The sequence below is a fragment of the Phallusia mammillata genome, chromosome 7 (assembly GCF_965637545.1).
Source record: "Phallusia mammillata chromosome 7, kaPhaMamm4.hap1.1, whole genome shotgun sequence".
In the NCBI taxonomy this organism is placed as follows: Eukaryota; Metazoa; Chordata; class Ascidiacea; order Phlebobranchia; family Ascidiidae; genus Phallusia; species Phallusia mammillata.
The window spans coordinates 15,143,096-15,154,781 of NC_137258.1; the positions used below are offsets into that span (position 1 = coordinate 15,143,096).

The 11,686-nt window shown below is 36.9% G+C and overlaps 2 protein-coding genes across 4 annotated transcripts in view; one reads left to right on the forward strand and one right to left on the reverse strand.

Annotated features, from left to right (window-relative positions):
• The window catches only part of LOC145237442 (vinculin-like), a 35,491-nt gene that overhangs the window by 11,606 nt on the left and 12,199 nt on the right, over nt 1–11,686 (forward strand). For all 3 annotated transcript variants that reach the window (XM_080100300.1, XM_080100298.1, XM_080100299.1), the window contains 5 exons: nt 6,370–6,484; nt 6,873–7,012; nt 9,544–9,691; nt 10,890–11,043; nt 11,226–11,422. In XM_080100300.1, coding sequence (XP_079956426.1) covers nt 6,370–6,484; nt 6,873–7,012; nt 9,544–9,691; nt 10,890–11,043; nt 11,226–11,422 — 754 coding nt within the window. The remainder of the gene's footprint in view (nt 1–6,369; nt 6,485–6,872; nt 7,013–9,543; nt 9,692–10,889; nt 11,044–11,225; nt 11,423–11,686) is intronic.
• On the reverse strand, nt 2,141–5,997 carry LOC145237628 (uncharacterized). The gene is made up of 3 exons (XM_080100565.1): nt 5,903–5,997; nt 2,377–2,751; nt 2,141–2,315 (listed from the first exon to the last, which is right to left on the reverse strand). Exons 1-3 carry the CDS (start codon nt 5,995–5,997, stop codon nt 2,141–2,143), a joined length of 645 nt encoding a protein of 214 aa, XP_079956691.1.

Here is an 11,686-nt window from a genome sequence, read left to right on the forward strand (position 1 = left end):
TGTATAGTAAATTGGTAAATATCTAACAATGATTGTGCCCTATTTTTACTGTTACCAAATCGCATATGCATATGTGTGATTTGCTTGCAGAAACAATTATGTTATAAAGTGCCAGGAAAAAGATAGGGACCCAATGAAATGTGGGTGCCAAATATATATCCATTATAAATATAGTAAATGGTATATGTGATGCATCGTTAAATATGATGTAGTATATATAAACTGGCAATATATAGGAAAGTCGTTATTCTAGTTTTTTTTCTGTCTAACGCGGATTTGTTCCCACGTTTTGGTGAAGAAAGAATGGTTCAAACTTTTTCAAATTTACACACATTATAGATCAGTGGTTCTCAAAGTATGGGTCGCGACCCAAACGTGGGTCGCGCAGGGTCAAAAAATGGGTCGCGCTATGGTGGTTCATTTCTACCCAAACGAACTATTACTGCATTAAGTAAAAACAAACGAATTTACTTAATGTAGTAGTAGTAAAGTCCATTCACTCGACCACGTTGTACAGTAAAATGAACTAATCATTGCGAAATACTGACAATAGCCTTCCAATTGTACTGTTACGCACATAGCGATTGTTACGTCATAGCACGGGTAATAAAAGTTAATCATGCGAAACTGAACGTGGAGATGTAACAGTTAGCGTTTAAGGATTAGTAAGTGTTCGTACAAGGAACTTTTTTTAGATTTGGAATTCACTTCTATCAATGATCATGGTGCTGCAAAGCCACAATGTGTGTTGTGTTATGTAGTATTGTTGAATCGAATTCGTTAAACCTGCAGCCATTTTGACATGTGCAGACAACCCAGTGCGGCCACAACGTGGCCTCGAAATTGTTACATTTTTTGGTGTTTGAGGCTTGGGTCGTGAGATGTTCATAATACTCAGATTTGGGTCGCGGTCAAAAAAGTTTAAGAACCACTGTTATAGATATTGGTGAAAAGATGGTCCATGTGAATTTTGACCCCGTTTGATCCCTTGGTTCACCCACAGTCCCCCAAAATGTGAAATTTTTGAAACGGCTATACTTGCTAAAGCATGATTCTGGTACTTGCTAAAGCATGTTTCATACTTTTGTGATTGGTACATTGCAGCGTATTTTAAAGTACTTTGTAACTTGAAGTTGTATATATCCATTTTCACCCCTTTACCCACAAATATTTCTTTGTTATTCACATGTTAATGATGTCAGAAATACAAGACTTAACCTGCTGAAATTTTAAACAGCTGTGGATAGGGTGCTCCTTGTTTGGCTGTTAAAAATTTCAGTGCAATCGACTCAGTAATTACTCTTACAGCCGGATCATTCCATGTCAAACGTCCCAGAAAAATGGCAAAAGTCAACCCACCCCCTCAGATTTTTATCAAATTTCATATGTCCATGCAGCTAGTTACACTGATTTCAACAAAAAGTTTTTTTTGAAATCTATCAATGCTTGACGAAGTTATGACATTTTGAAAATATGTCAAATATGTGATCAATGCAGCGACGTGCATCAATGCTTTTGGATAATACTGTGTTTAAAATGTCATATTTCTTTCTAATTTGTATATTGTGGTCATTTTAGTAGGTTAGGTGAACCTTTAGGACATTCTCAATCACCTCATTACATTTTTTCATGTTTTTGATATATGGGTCAGTAATTAAAGGGGTTCAGTTTGGGGGTATGCAAATATGCATTCATGTATAACGACAACTTTAAAAGCTCATATGTTGAAGAGCACAGTAGCTAGGAAGTTCAGTAATGGCTCAAATGAAAGCTCTTGCTGAGTACATTATTTTGTTATTAATTTTATGATGCTTTTTGTAATTTATTTGAAGCAGGGTCATAATAAAACACAGATTCATTTTTCAGATATTTTTGTGATACTGCTTCTATTATCTATACTTTATGTGCCCTAATTTGTGATTAAAAGTTGTTAAGATGCAAAAGTGTAGTGTAGGTGTCTCTCTGGATACTGAATGCCACAAAAAAATATCTAACACAAAAACAAGGTAGTTTACCAATTGACTCTCTGGCAGATGAAGAGCGAGTGCTTCTGAATATTCGAGTTGCTGCTGATAAGGGTAATGAATGTTGTTTGGAGAACGTATTATGTTCCTTTACTCGCCACAACCAGAGGCAGTAATTATTGAAAACTTTCATTGTTTTGGTAAAAGCATTTAACCTTACCGATTATATTTTTTGTAAGTGATTTTCCCTTTCGAGGTAATGGCAAGGAACATATGCCACTTGAAATTTCAAACGCTCGAGCTACTCTGACCATTCTTTCAGTAACTAAAAAATCATCCATAGTGTTTTCTCTTGACCAGTTGCTTAGTGCCATTGTGAGGACGACTTATTTTTTCTGCCCTCGTCTGTCACTGTTGGTATTTTTTTTTCATTTCATAGATAATGTTGTCAAAAGATTCTTTAGTGTCAGGTTGGTTTTGCTGTAGGTCTACATCACTGACATTAAGAACATTGGACATCTTTGCACGAAAGGTATCATAAATTTGACATAATTTTCTTTTCCCATACAAAATTTTACTGCTTGAAGGCACACTATGCAACTTCACAGGTGATTCCTCAACGCTCTGTAAACTTTCATTAAGCTTGCTGAAAGATTTGTTTGCTTTAACAGTAGATGCAATGTTATATATTTCACTGTCAGTCAAAATCGAAGCTTCTTCATTTGATGATACATTTTGAAGGAGAGTTTCTTTAAGTCTTGTACTGCATTTGACACACACCTTTTTTCTGGGTAAAATGTTTAAATTGTAATTTTTATATTTTTGGTAACGTTCCCAGGGGATATATTCTTCTTGTTTGCTGTCAATCGCGCATCACATTCAGCCATCCTGCCCAACACACTTAGTCAGTAAAATTCATAATTGACGACACATCGTTTGATGCGATGGTGCAATCCTTGATGGTGTGTTATTGTCAAATATTGTTTGTTTTTTAATCTCCATCGCAGACCGGATATCATATGGAGGCTGCCATTACAGTACTAATTTAAAAATCGACACCTAGATGGCGCTAGATATTCAAACTCGGCGGCGGAAATTTGGATCCGATGCGCAGAACGGATGCGCAAGACAGCTATATAAAGAGCGAGTGTTCAGTTCTCTACCTATTAGTTTCAATTCACAGTTTTATTAGCAGTTTCATCAAGATGGCTGCTGTTCACTTCAAACACGCTCCATACGAACACAATGCTCTCGTATCAGACACTTGCTTGATCACCTGCTCGTTTGCTGTCACAACGTACCCTACACAAATCAATGATACTATACTATGTTGTATAGTATCATTGCACAAATCCGAAACATTTCTTCTCTATCGAGTTTGCTAGCGCATGCGCAGTGATACTGACCGGCAGAATAACATCCAGTTGTTTTCCAAAGATGATCTTTTTCTGAAATAATTTTACGTTTACGGACTTAAGTAAGAGTCAAAATTTGTTTTAAAATACTTGGTTTATATCAAGTATTTACCATCTAATAGCGCCCAAAACCCTCCGATTAATTTCTAGCTCGGTGCACAGATTGAGCTGCACAGCGAGGAGATTAGTTTTAAGTGTTTATGATGTCATAATCTATATTGTGATGCTTGTGGTACCTGTTTTGTTCGCATTGTTGGCACACAATAGGCGTACCAAAGGTCTGACACATATGGTTATTAGGCTGGTAACTGTTTAGAGCAGCTTAAAACACCCCTGTCTAAGTCTAACCTTCCAGTGTTTTGATATTTGGCAAATACAAATTGCCGTTTTTAGCGACTATAGACCCTAAAGTGTGACAAAAACCAGTATTTATATTGTATTTCAAAAATACCTTCGTCGAACCCCTTGTTCTGCGTTACCGAACCCCTGGGGTGCGATCGCACCCCGGTTAAGAACCACTGGTATAAAGTTAAGTAAAATACAAGTTGTTAGTTGTTATGCATAACTTTGTAGCAAATGGGTTTTTAATGGTGCAAAAAGAATACGGACAAAACTTTTAAAGTTGGGTTAATGCTTTATGAACATTTTTCCTTAAGAATCTAAAAATAACCGGAACAATTGTTTACCGTAAATCTGCACAGTGGGGACCCATTCATTTTTGTTTGCAAAAACAATCATATGTGTAGATCAAATGATGTGTATAGTAAATTGGTAAATAGGATATAGAATATATAAAATGAAAGTACAGACGAATCCGGTTAATCGCATAATCGGTTTAATTGCATCACAATTAAAAATCCCAAACCGTCGCCCATCGTTTGTTAAGAAAATCGTTCGGTTAATCGCATACCGGTTTATCGCATAACCCGGATATTCGCATCATTTTTCAACGAAATATGCGATTAACCGGATTGATGATCTCAATGTGAAAGTCGAACAGACAGAGTTTTTCGAATAAAAAAACGACGATATGATGGTAATGTACGCGAAAAAGACGTAGATGCGTGTTTGCATTCTACACCAAATAACGCAACTAATTTCAACGTTGAAAATGACACATCTCGATCATAAAATATTTTTGAAAAGTTATTAGGAGATTAAATCGGCGTTTAGTTTACCGCTGTGCGATAACAAGGCGTCGTTATCTCAAAGCCGTGTACATTGTTCCCTTTTTTGTTGGCTTATCTAATCGGCAATAGCGATATAACAAGCGTTTAAATAAAGAGTTCAACGTGTTAAAATTACGAAACTGGTGTTCCGACAGAGACGCTGTTAAGTGCGGACTGCACCAAATTCGAAGTATTAAACTGTATTGGAATGTAAACAATGTTAAATGTGAAACAAGTGGTTAAAAATGTTTTCTGTTATATTGTTCATGAACCGCCAAACACGTAATGGTTGTAAAAAATGTTAGAACGCAAGTAATCACTCTATGTTGTTTATATTCATGTAATTGGTACTGTGCCATATTTTATGTCTTCTATTCGTGACCTTGCGCAACTTATCAGGTAGAACACCAATTAAGAAAGGCATTTATTCCTCTAGTATTTGTTGCTGGTTTCAATTTTGGAAGCAACGATCACACGTTGATCATGTGACAGTCACACTAATCTTGCAGCTGCAGTTTTGCTGAGTAAGCTAGAAAGTAGCGCCACAATATGAGTCTTTAAAGTTTTTCTAAAATCAATTATTCTTTTTGTCAATTGTATAACGGGTTATAATAGAAACTGATGCAGCTCGCCTTGCGGTGTAGAATGTGCCAAAGTTGTAAGTTTGACCAGGTTTGGTCGTGTACTTTCGGGTTTGGGCTTGCTTACAAATATGCACCTAGCACTTTGCCGCTTAACGCGTTGGTTTGAACTAGGAAACGAAATAGGTTAGAAACAACAGGCCATTTTACGTTTATATTAAGAGAGAGGCCTAGCACATTTATAAGGGAAACTACCCAAAACAAGACTAAAACGTCACAAACCGTCGTCATAGGAAAGTTCCCAAATTTAAATGTTGGGCCCCTTGGCTACGATGCGATGTAACATATCTTTTCAAATATACCTGACTGCAAGAGAAAGCACAAATCAAGCGAACTGTGGCGTGTACGCCAATTAAGAGTGTGTGTGTGCGTTTCTACTGTTTCTTTAACACACTTAGGCGATTGCACCATAGCCACGACAGTTAGGAAGCATGACGTCATGCATTGCGCTGAGAGTAATCAATCTAGTTTTGACTTGAGAGTACGTTTTTCAATTCTGGGCAACAAAAGAGAGAAAATACTGCTCCGTTGGCATAGTTGAGCGTCACTGCAACTTTGTTTTAGCCGGGGAAGTGAAAATAAGCATTTTTGTTAACGGGCATGTACTGTTTGCATAGCAACCGGATTATCGCATAATCCGGTTAATCGCATCAAACACCCTTGGCAAATCGATGATGCGATTAGCCGGATTCGTCTGTATATTAGAAAGCCACCTTTCTGGTTCATAATCTTTCAACATGTAACATGCAATCGTCTCTAGTTTATCACTAAACTTAGCGAAAGTTCTGTGGACCACCCAAAAAGTCATCATGGACCACCAGTTAAGAAGCACTGCCATAAGAAAATGTTATGATAAAACAATAAACGATTATGAACCAACTAACTCTTTTATTACATGTGTCACTGCAGTAGCTAGACCTTACATGTTGTAAGAGTGGAGAAGTAGACATTCCCATTGTGGTGCATTGAATTAATAAGTAATGAAGATGTTCTTTTACACACAGCTTTATTTCCCCAATTCCTCCCTGGAACAAATTTCCTTTCCTCACTTGGGGAACCACGTGGTACCCCTTTGAGAACCTTGTTTTTTGGGTTAATGCTGATACAGAATAATTTTTTTTTTGCTGTGAGTGCATTTTTTTACCCCACATTTGGCAAACTTTTTTATATATGTGTGTAGGTATGAAGGCTTTTGTTAGTACCCTTAAGGATGGCGGCAGAGCAAAAGAAGCTGCTGTAAACAACAGAAAATTTTATGTCAACAACATATCCAGTGGAATAACAGAAATTATCAGGTAAACTTTAGGTCTATATAAGGCAAGCGTCGGAAAAGCCCTTGCACATGGGCCATTGCTGGTAGTTGATGCAGTTCTCATAATGTTTTTTCACCGATTTGGGAGCTCACTTACATTAACTTTTGGTATAATTGAAACTGGTACATTGCTTGTTTTCAGTTTGTTGTGATCTAATAGTCCTAAAACCCAGCCTGTACCTGTGAAACTGTCTGCTTTTTAAATATTTAACAAATCAGTTGGAACAAACCACTCTAAAACACACAAAAAATAAACCACACAACGCTATTACTACTTTGACGAAACAAGTAAAAAATATTTCTGTTGATATTTCAACTATGGCAGGCTTAAAAAACAAACTTAAATCAAATTGTGATATTGTTTTTTTTAGATTATTACAACTGGTCTCTACTGATCAAGAGTTACAATATGATCCAACAACCATTTTAGCTTTACATAAACTTCGAGATGCTATGGCGAAGAAAATGCAGTCAGCAAAAAGTTGGTTGGATGATGGAAATGCATTAGCAGGTTTAATGTTTACTACTTTGCACATCACTAAAATTATCAACTTTTAAATTCTATGAATATTTTATACTACAACCAATATATGTACAACCTAGCAAGTCATCCTACATAACAAACTATGCCGCAAACAAATTACAAACAAAGCCATGTTTTCTGACATATTCCAGGGCATGTCCGGGGGACTCCTTTCTTTGGGCAATTAAAGACTTGTTTTGTTTGAATGATTGATTGTCACTTCTGGTTTGTTTGGCCCGGCTCAACTTCAAACCTTTATGGCAAAGGATTGCCCTTTACAACAAACTAGAATTTTTAAATATAACACAGTTCTCGAAAATGTCATGGAGGTCTAAACCAGGGGTGTCAATCTCGTGGGGTTCGGGGGCCACATTGCAGTTTGAAAATTATGCCTAGGGCTGCATGTGATTTTTAATCTAGTTTTATACACTTAAACAACCTTTTTGCAACTACAGCCACATCGCAGATCCTTATTTCACCAACAGTCGCCAATTACCTGCTGGTTTTTATTTTATAATTACAGATGTAAAGAAATAGGTTTATATCACATATATACCAACTATTGACGCCCCAAAGGCCCAGAATAATTTCCAACTTGATGCACAGAGTGAGCTGCACAGTGTGAAGATCAGTTTTAATTGTTTATTACGCCATTAATCTATATTGTGACGCTTGTGGAACCCGTTTTTTCGCATTGTTTGCACACAATAGGCGTATAAATAGTCTGACGCATATGGTTACTGTTTAGAGCAGTTTAAAAATCGAAATATTTGGCAAGAGTTTTAATTGCGTCACGGCCGCCAGTACATATATTTTAATGGACATGTTCACGGTCGCACAAATATCTGACAAAATAATACAATTGTTGTTGAGCGTTTGTGGGCCGCGAGTTTGACACCCCTGGTCTAAACCCTGGAACGGTAGCTTTTGTGCGGCTTGTGAACTATGCTTTCTGCATATAAATCAATAAATGGATTGTCGCCACAGCTCTAAAATTTGTGAGAACATAAACACATTATCTTTGTTGAATCCGGTTAATTGCATAATCCGTTTAATTGCACCACAATTAAAAATCCCAAACCCCATCGTTTGTTAAGAAAATTGTCCGGTTAATCGCATACCGGTTTATCGCATAAAGCAGATAAGCGCATCATTTTTTAACAAAATATGCGATTAACCGGATTGGTGATCTCTTTGTAAAAGTTGCACAGACTGAGTTTTTCAAATGTGCGACGATATGATAGTAAAATCAACTGATCTGTGCATGACCTTAACTGGACCATCCGTTTGAATGTTGTACATGTCTAATTGCCTGCCCAGAAACAACAGTTTAAAATTTAAATTCACTTGGACTGCCAATTAATGTAAAAAAAAACCTAACTACTCATTAAGTTTTTGAGATGACTAATGCGTTAAACTGCTAATCCCAAAATAGCTGCACAAGTGTAGGTGCTCTTGAACAAATTACATGCAAATATTCCCCTTTTTGAAAAGTCATTAGGAGATTAATTTAATGTCTTCTATTCGTGACCTTGTGCAACTTAGAGGATGGATCACCGATTCAGAAAGGCATTAATTCCTGTAGTAGTTGTTGCTGGTTTCAATTTTGAAGCAACGATCGTAAGTTAATCATGTGACAGTCAAGCTAAAAGCAGTTAATTATTCTTTTTGTCAAATGGATAACGGGGTATAATAGAAACTGCTGCAGCCGGTCTTAGCGCTCTTATGATGTAGAATATGCCAATGTTGTAAGTTTGACCAGGTTTCGGTCTTGTACTTTCAGGTTTGGGCATGGTTACACCTCATAGACTGTCGTTTGGGAAGTTCCCAAATAAAAATATTGGGCCTTTTCAAAATTTCAGGATATGCCTCTGGCTACGATGCGATGTAACACACCTTTTTAAATAGATCTGGAAAACAGATTTTCATCACACTGGGGCGATTGCACCATACCAAGGACAGTTAGAAATGTTCTGCGCTGTGTGGGATAATCTATTTTTGACATAAGAGTTCTTCTTTCTATTCTTGGCAACAAAAGAGAGAAAATACTGCTCCGTAGCCTTAGTTGAGCGTCACTGCAACTTTGTTTTAGCTGGGGAAGTGAAAATAAGCACTTATGTTAACGGCGTGTACTGTTTACATAGCAACCGAATTATCGCATATTTCAGTTAATCGCATCAAATGTCCTTGGCAAATTGATGATGCAATTAAACGGATTCATCTGTATAGCAAGTGGTTGAATGTGTGGCACTTTTATGGAAGTTGGATGTCATAATGTTGAATGGGGAGATATTGAAAATAAATCACCAATAATGTCAAAGTCATATCTGTACATTGTGACTGGGCCATATTAAATAGGCAAGCGGGCCGCAGGTTCCCCACCCCTGGTCTAAATTATCCACTGTCTCCCATATTTTCCAGTGCTGGATCATCTACAGTTCAGAGCCACATTTTGTTTTCTATTTTAAAAAAGTTTTTTTTTTTTTTTTTTTTAATCATTACATTGTTATTCCTGATAGGTACACCTGGAGAAATTGCACTTCGCGAACTGCTGGACAATGCTCGAGAAATCGGCAATCAGTCTGGTGATGCCTTGGGACAAAAGATCCTGTCACAATGTAACGACATTGACAGAATGGCCAATAGGCTTGCAGAACTAAGAAAACAGTATGTTGTCAATTTTTTTCTAGTTATGGGTCCCTTTTCCCTGAACATATTGTTTTTGTTTAAATTTTTTTTGTTTTTCCGTCTAACACGGATTTGTTCCAACGTTTTGATCAAGAAAGAATGGTTTAAACTTTTTCAAATTTACACACATTATAGATATTGGTGAATTTGGACCCTGTTTGATCCCTTGGTTCACCCACAGCCCCCCAAAACGTGAAATTTTTAAAACGGCTATACTTGCTAAAGCAGATGATTCTGGAGTTTCATACTTTTTTGATTGGTGCATTGCAGCGTATTTTAAAGTATTTTGTAACTTGAATTTGTATATATCCATTTTCACCCCTTTACCCCCAAATATTTGTTCGTTTGTTTACATGTTAATGAGGTCAGAAATACAAGACTTAACCTGCTGAAATTTTAAACAGCTGTGGATAGGGTGATCCTTGTTGACTGTTAAAAATTTCAGTGCAATCAGCTCAGTAATTGCTCTTACAGCCCCAAATATGTTTTTACATGCTGTCTTTTGTCAAATTTGTGGTCGCTCAGTGCACAGCTGACGCAATGGGAGTGATTGACGATAGTGACGCATGGAAAAAATGCCTCTGCTTCACGCATGAACGCAGTCATCACTTGACGATTTTCTTACTGGTTGGAATTAAGATGTTACGATGTTAGTTATATTGCGCTGTAAACGTTAATGTAGGTCAACTTATTCGTGTTTCGAAACACAGAGCGACAGCGCAGCACGATTTGTTACACCTGTGTAACATGACTTCTCAAACTGAAAGCGTTAATAAAACTGTTTCAGAACAGGTTTTGGACATAAAAAGCCCTAAGCATTCGCATTGTTGGTATGTAGAAACTTAACAGCGCCAGGGAATGCTATGTGCGGATTAAAAATCATAATTTTATTCCAGTTTAACAATGATTGTGCCATATTTGTACTGTTACCAAATCGCATATGTATATGTGTGGGGACCCATTAGATTATGCTTGCAGAAACAATTATGTTATAAAGTGCCAGGAAAAAGATAGGGACCCAATGAAATGTAGGTGCCAAATATATATCCATTATAAATATAATAAATGGTATATGTGATGCATCGTTAAATATGATGTAGTATATATAAACTGGTAATATATAGGAAAATCACTATTCTAGTTATGTTTATAAATTTTATGTTTTAAATTGATAAAGGGGGAAGGGAAATACAGCAGAGGCACGAAGAATTGCTGCACAGATTCAGAATGCTTTGGATAATTTGATCAAGGATGTTGATCAAGCTTTACAAAATGCAAATGAATTATCTGCAGCCTGTGATACGATTGTTAACAAAACACCTGTTGCTAAGGTAAATAGTAGCAACTAGTAGGATGAATAAAATATCAACCAGAAACACAATCTAGAACTGGTTTATGTAGAATAGTGATTACCTTGTGTTATTTAAATCATTTTCAGAAAATTGTAGGACTAATCTTTAGTTATGTAGCAGTAAGTTCAAATGGTTTGTGGGCTAAACAGTCAACCCTATAGGAGTGGCTGGCTGATGTGAAAGCCAAGCCTGGTGCAGGAACTGGTTCTGAAGCTGCTAGAGACATAATCAGTGCGACCCGCAAAGCAGCAAAACTGCTTTCTGCTAAACCAAATGGATCAAAAACTGCACAAGAATTGAATCAATTGTGTGATGAGCTTGATGCCTTGATGAACAAAATGGATGACTACCGCAACAAGTAAGAAACTATTAGATCAAGGGGGACTAAATTCGTATAAATTCAGTCGAAATCAACCGAATCTTTTATGATGTCACGCAAAGTCGCATTCAACGCGTTTGACATGAAAACATAAGTTTATGTACCAGGCAATTAGTGCAGAATGGTTGTGTTTCGTACTTATTTTAGTTCTGTGGGTTTTAACATTGCTTCAAGCATGATTGCTAACCTGCCAATGAATTACGGATTTTTCGTCTGGAGTGGTAAAAACGATAATGTGGTAAA

Bases quoted from the DNA above. Each gene is read 5' to 3' on its own strand.
- LOC145237628 (XM_080100565.1), bottom strand. From the start codon at position 5,997: ATGACTTTTTGGGTGGTCCACAGAACTTTCGCTAAGTTTAGTGATAAA. The intron at 2,752-5,902 runs GTGGCTTTCTAA...CATTTTACCCAG, and splicing joins AAAGATTATGAACCAGAAAG to AAAAAAGGTGTGTGTCAAAT. The intron at 2,316-2,376 runs GTGACAGACGAG...CAACTGGTCAAG, and splicing joins ATGAAAAAAAAATACCAACA to AGAAAACACTATGGATGATT.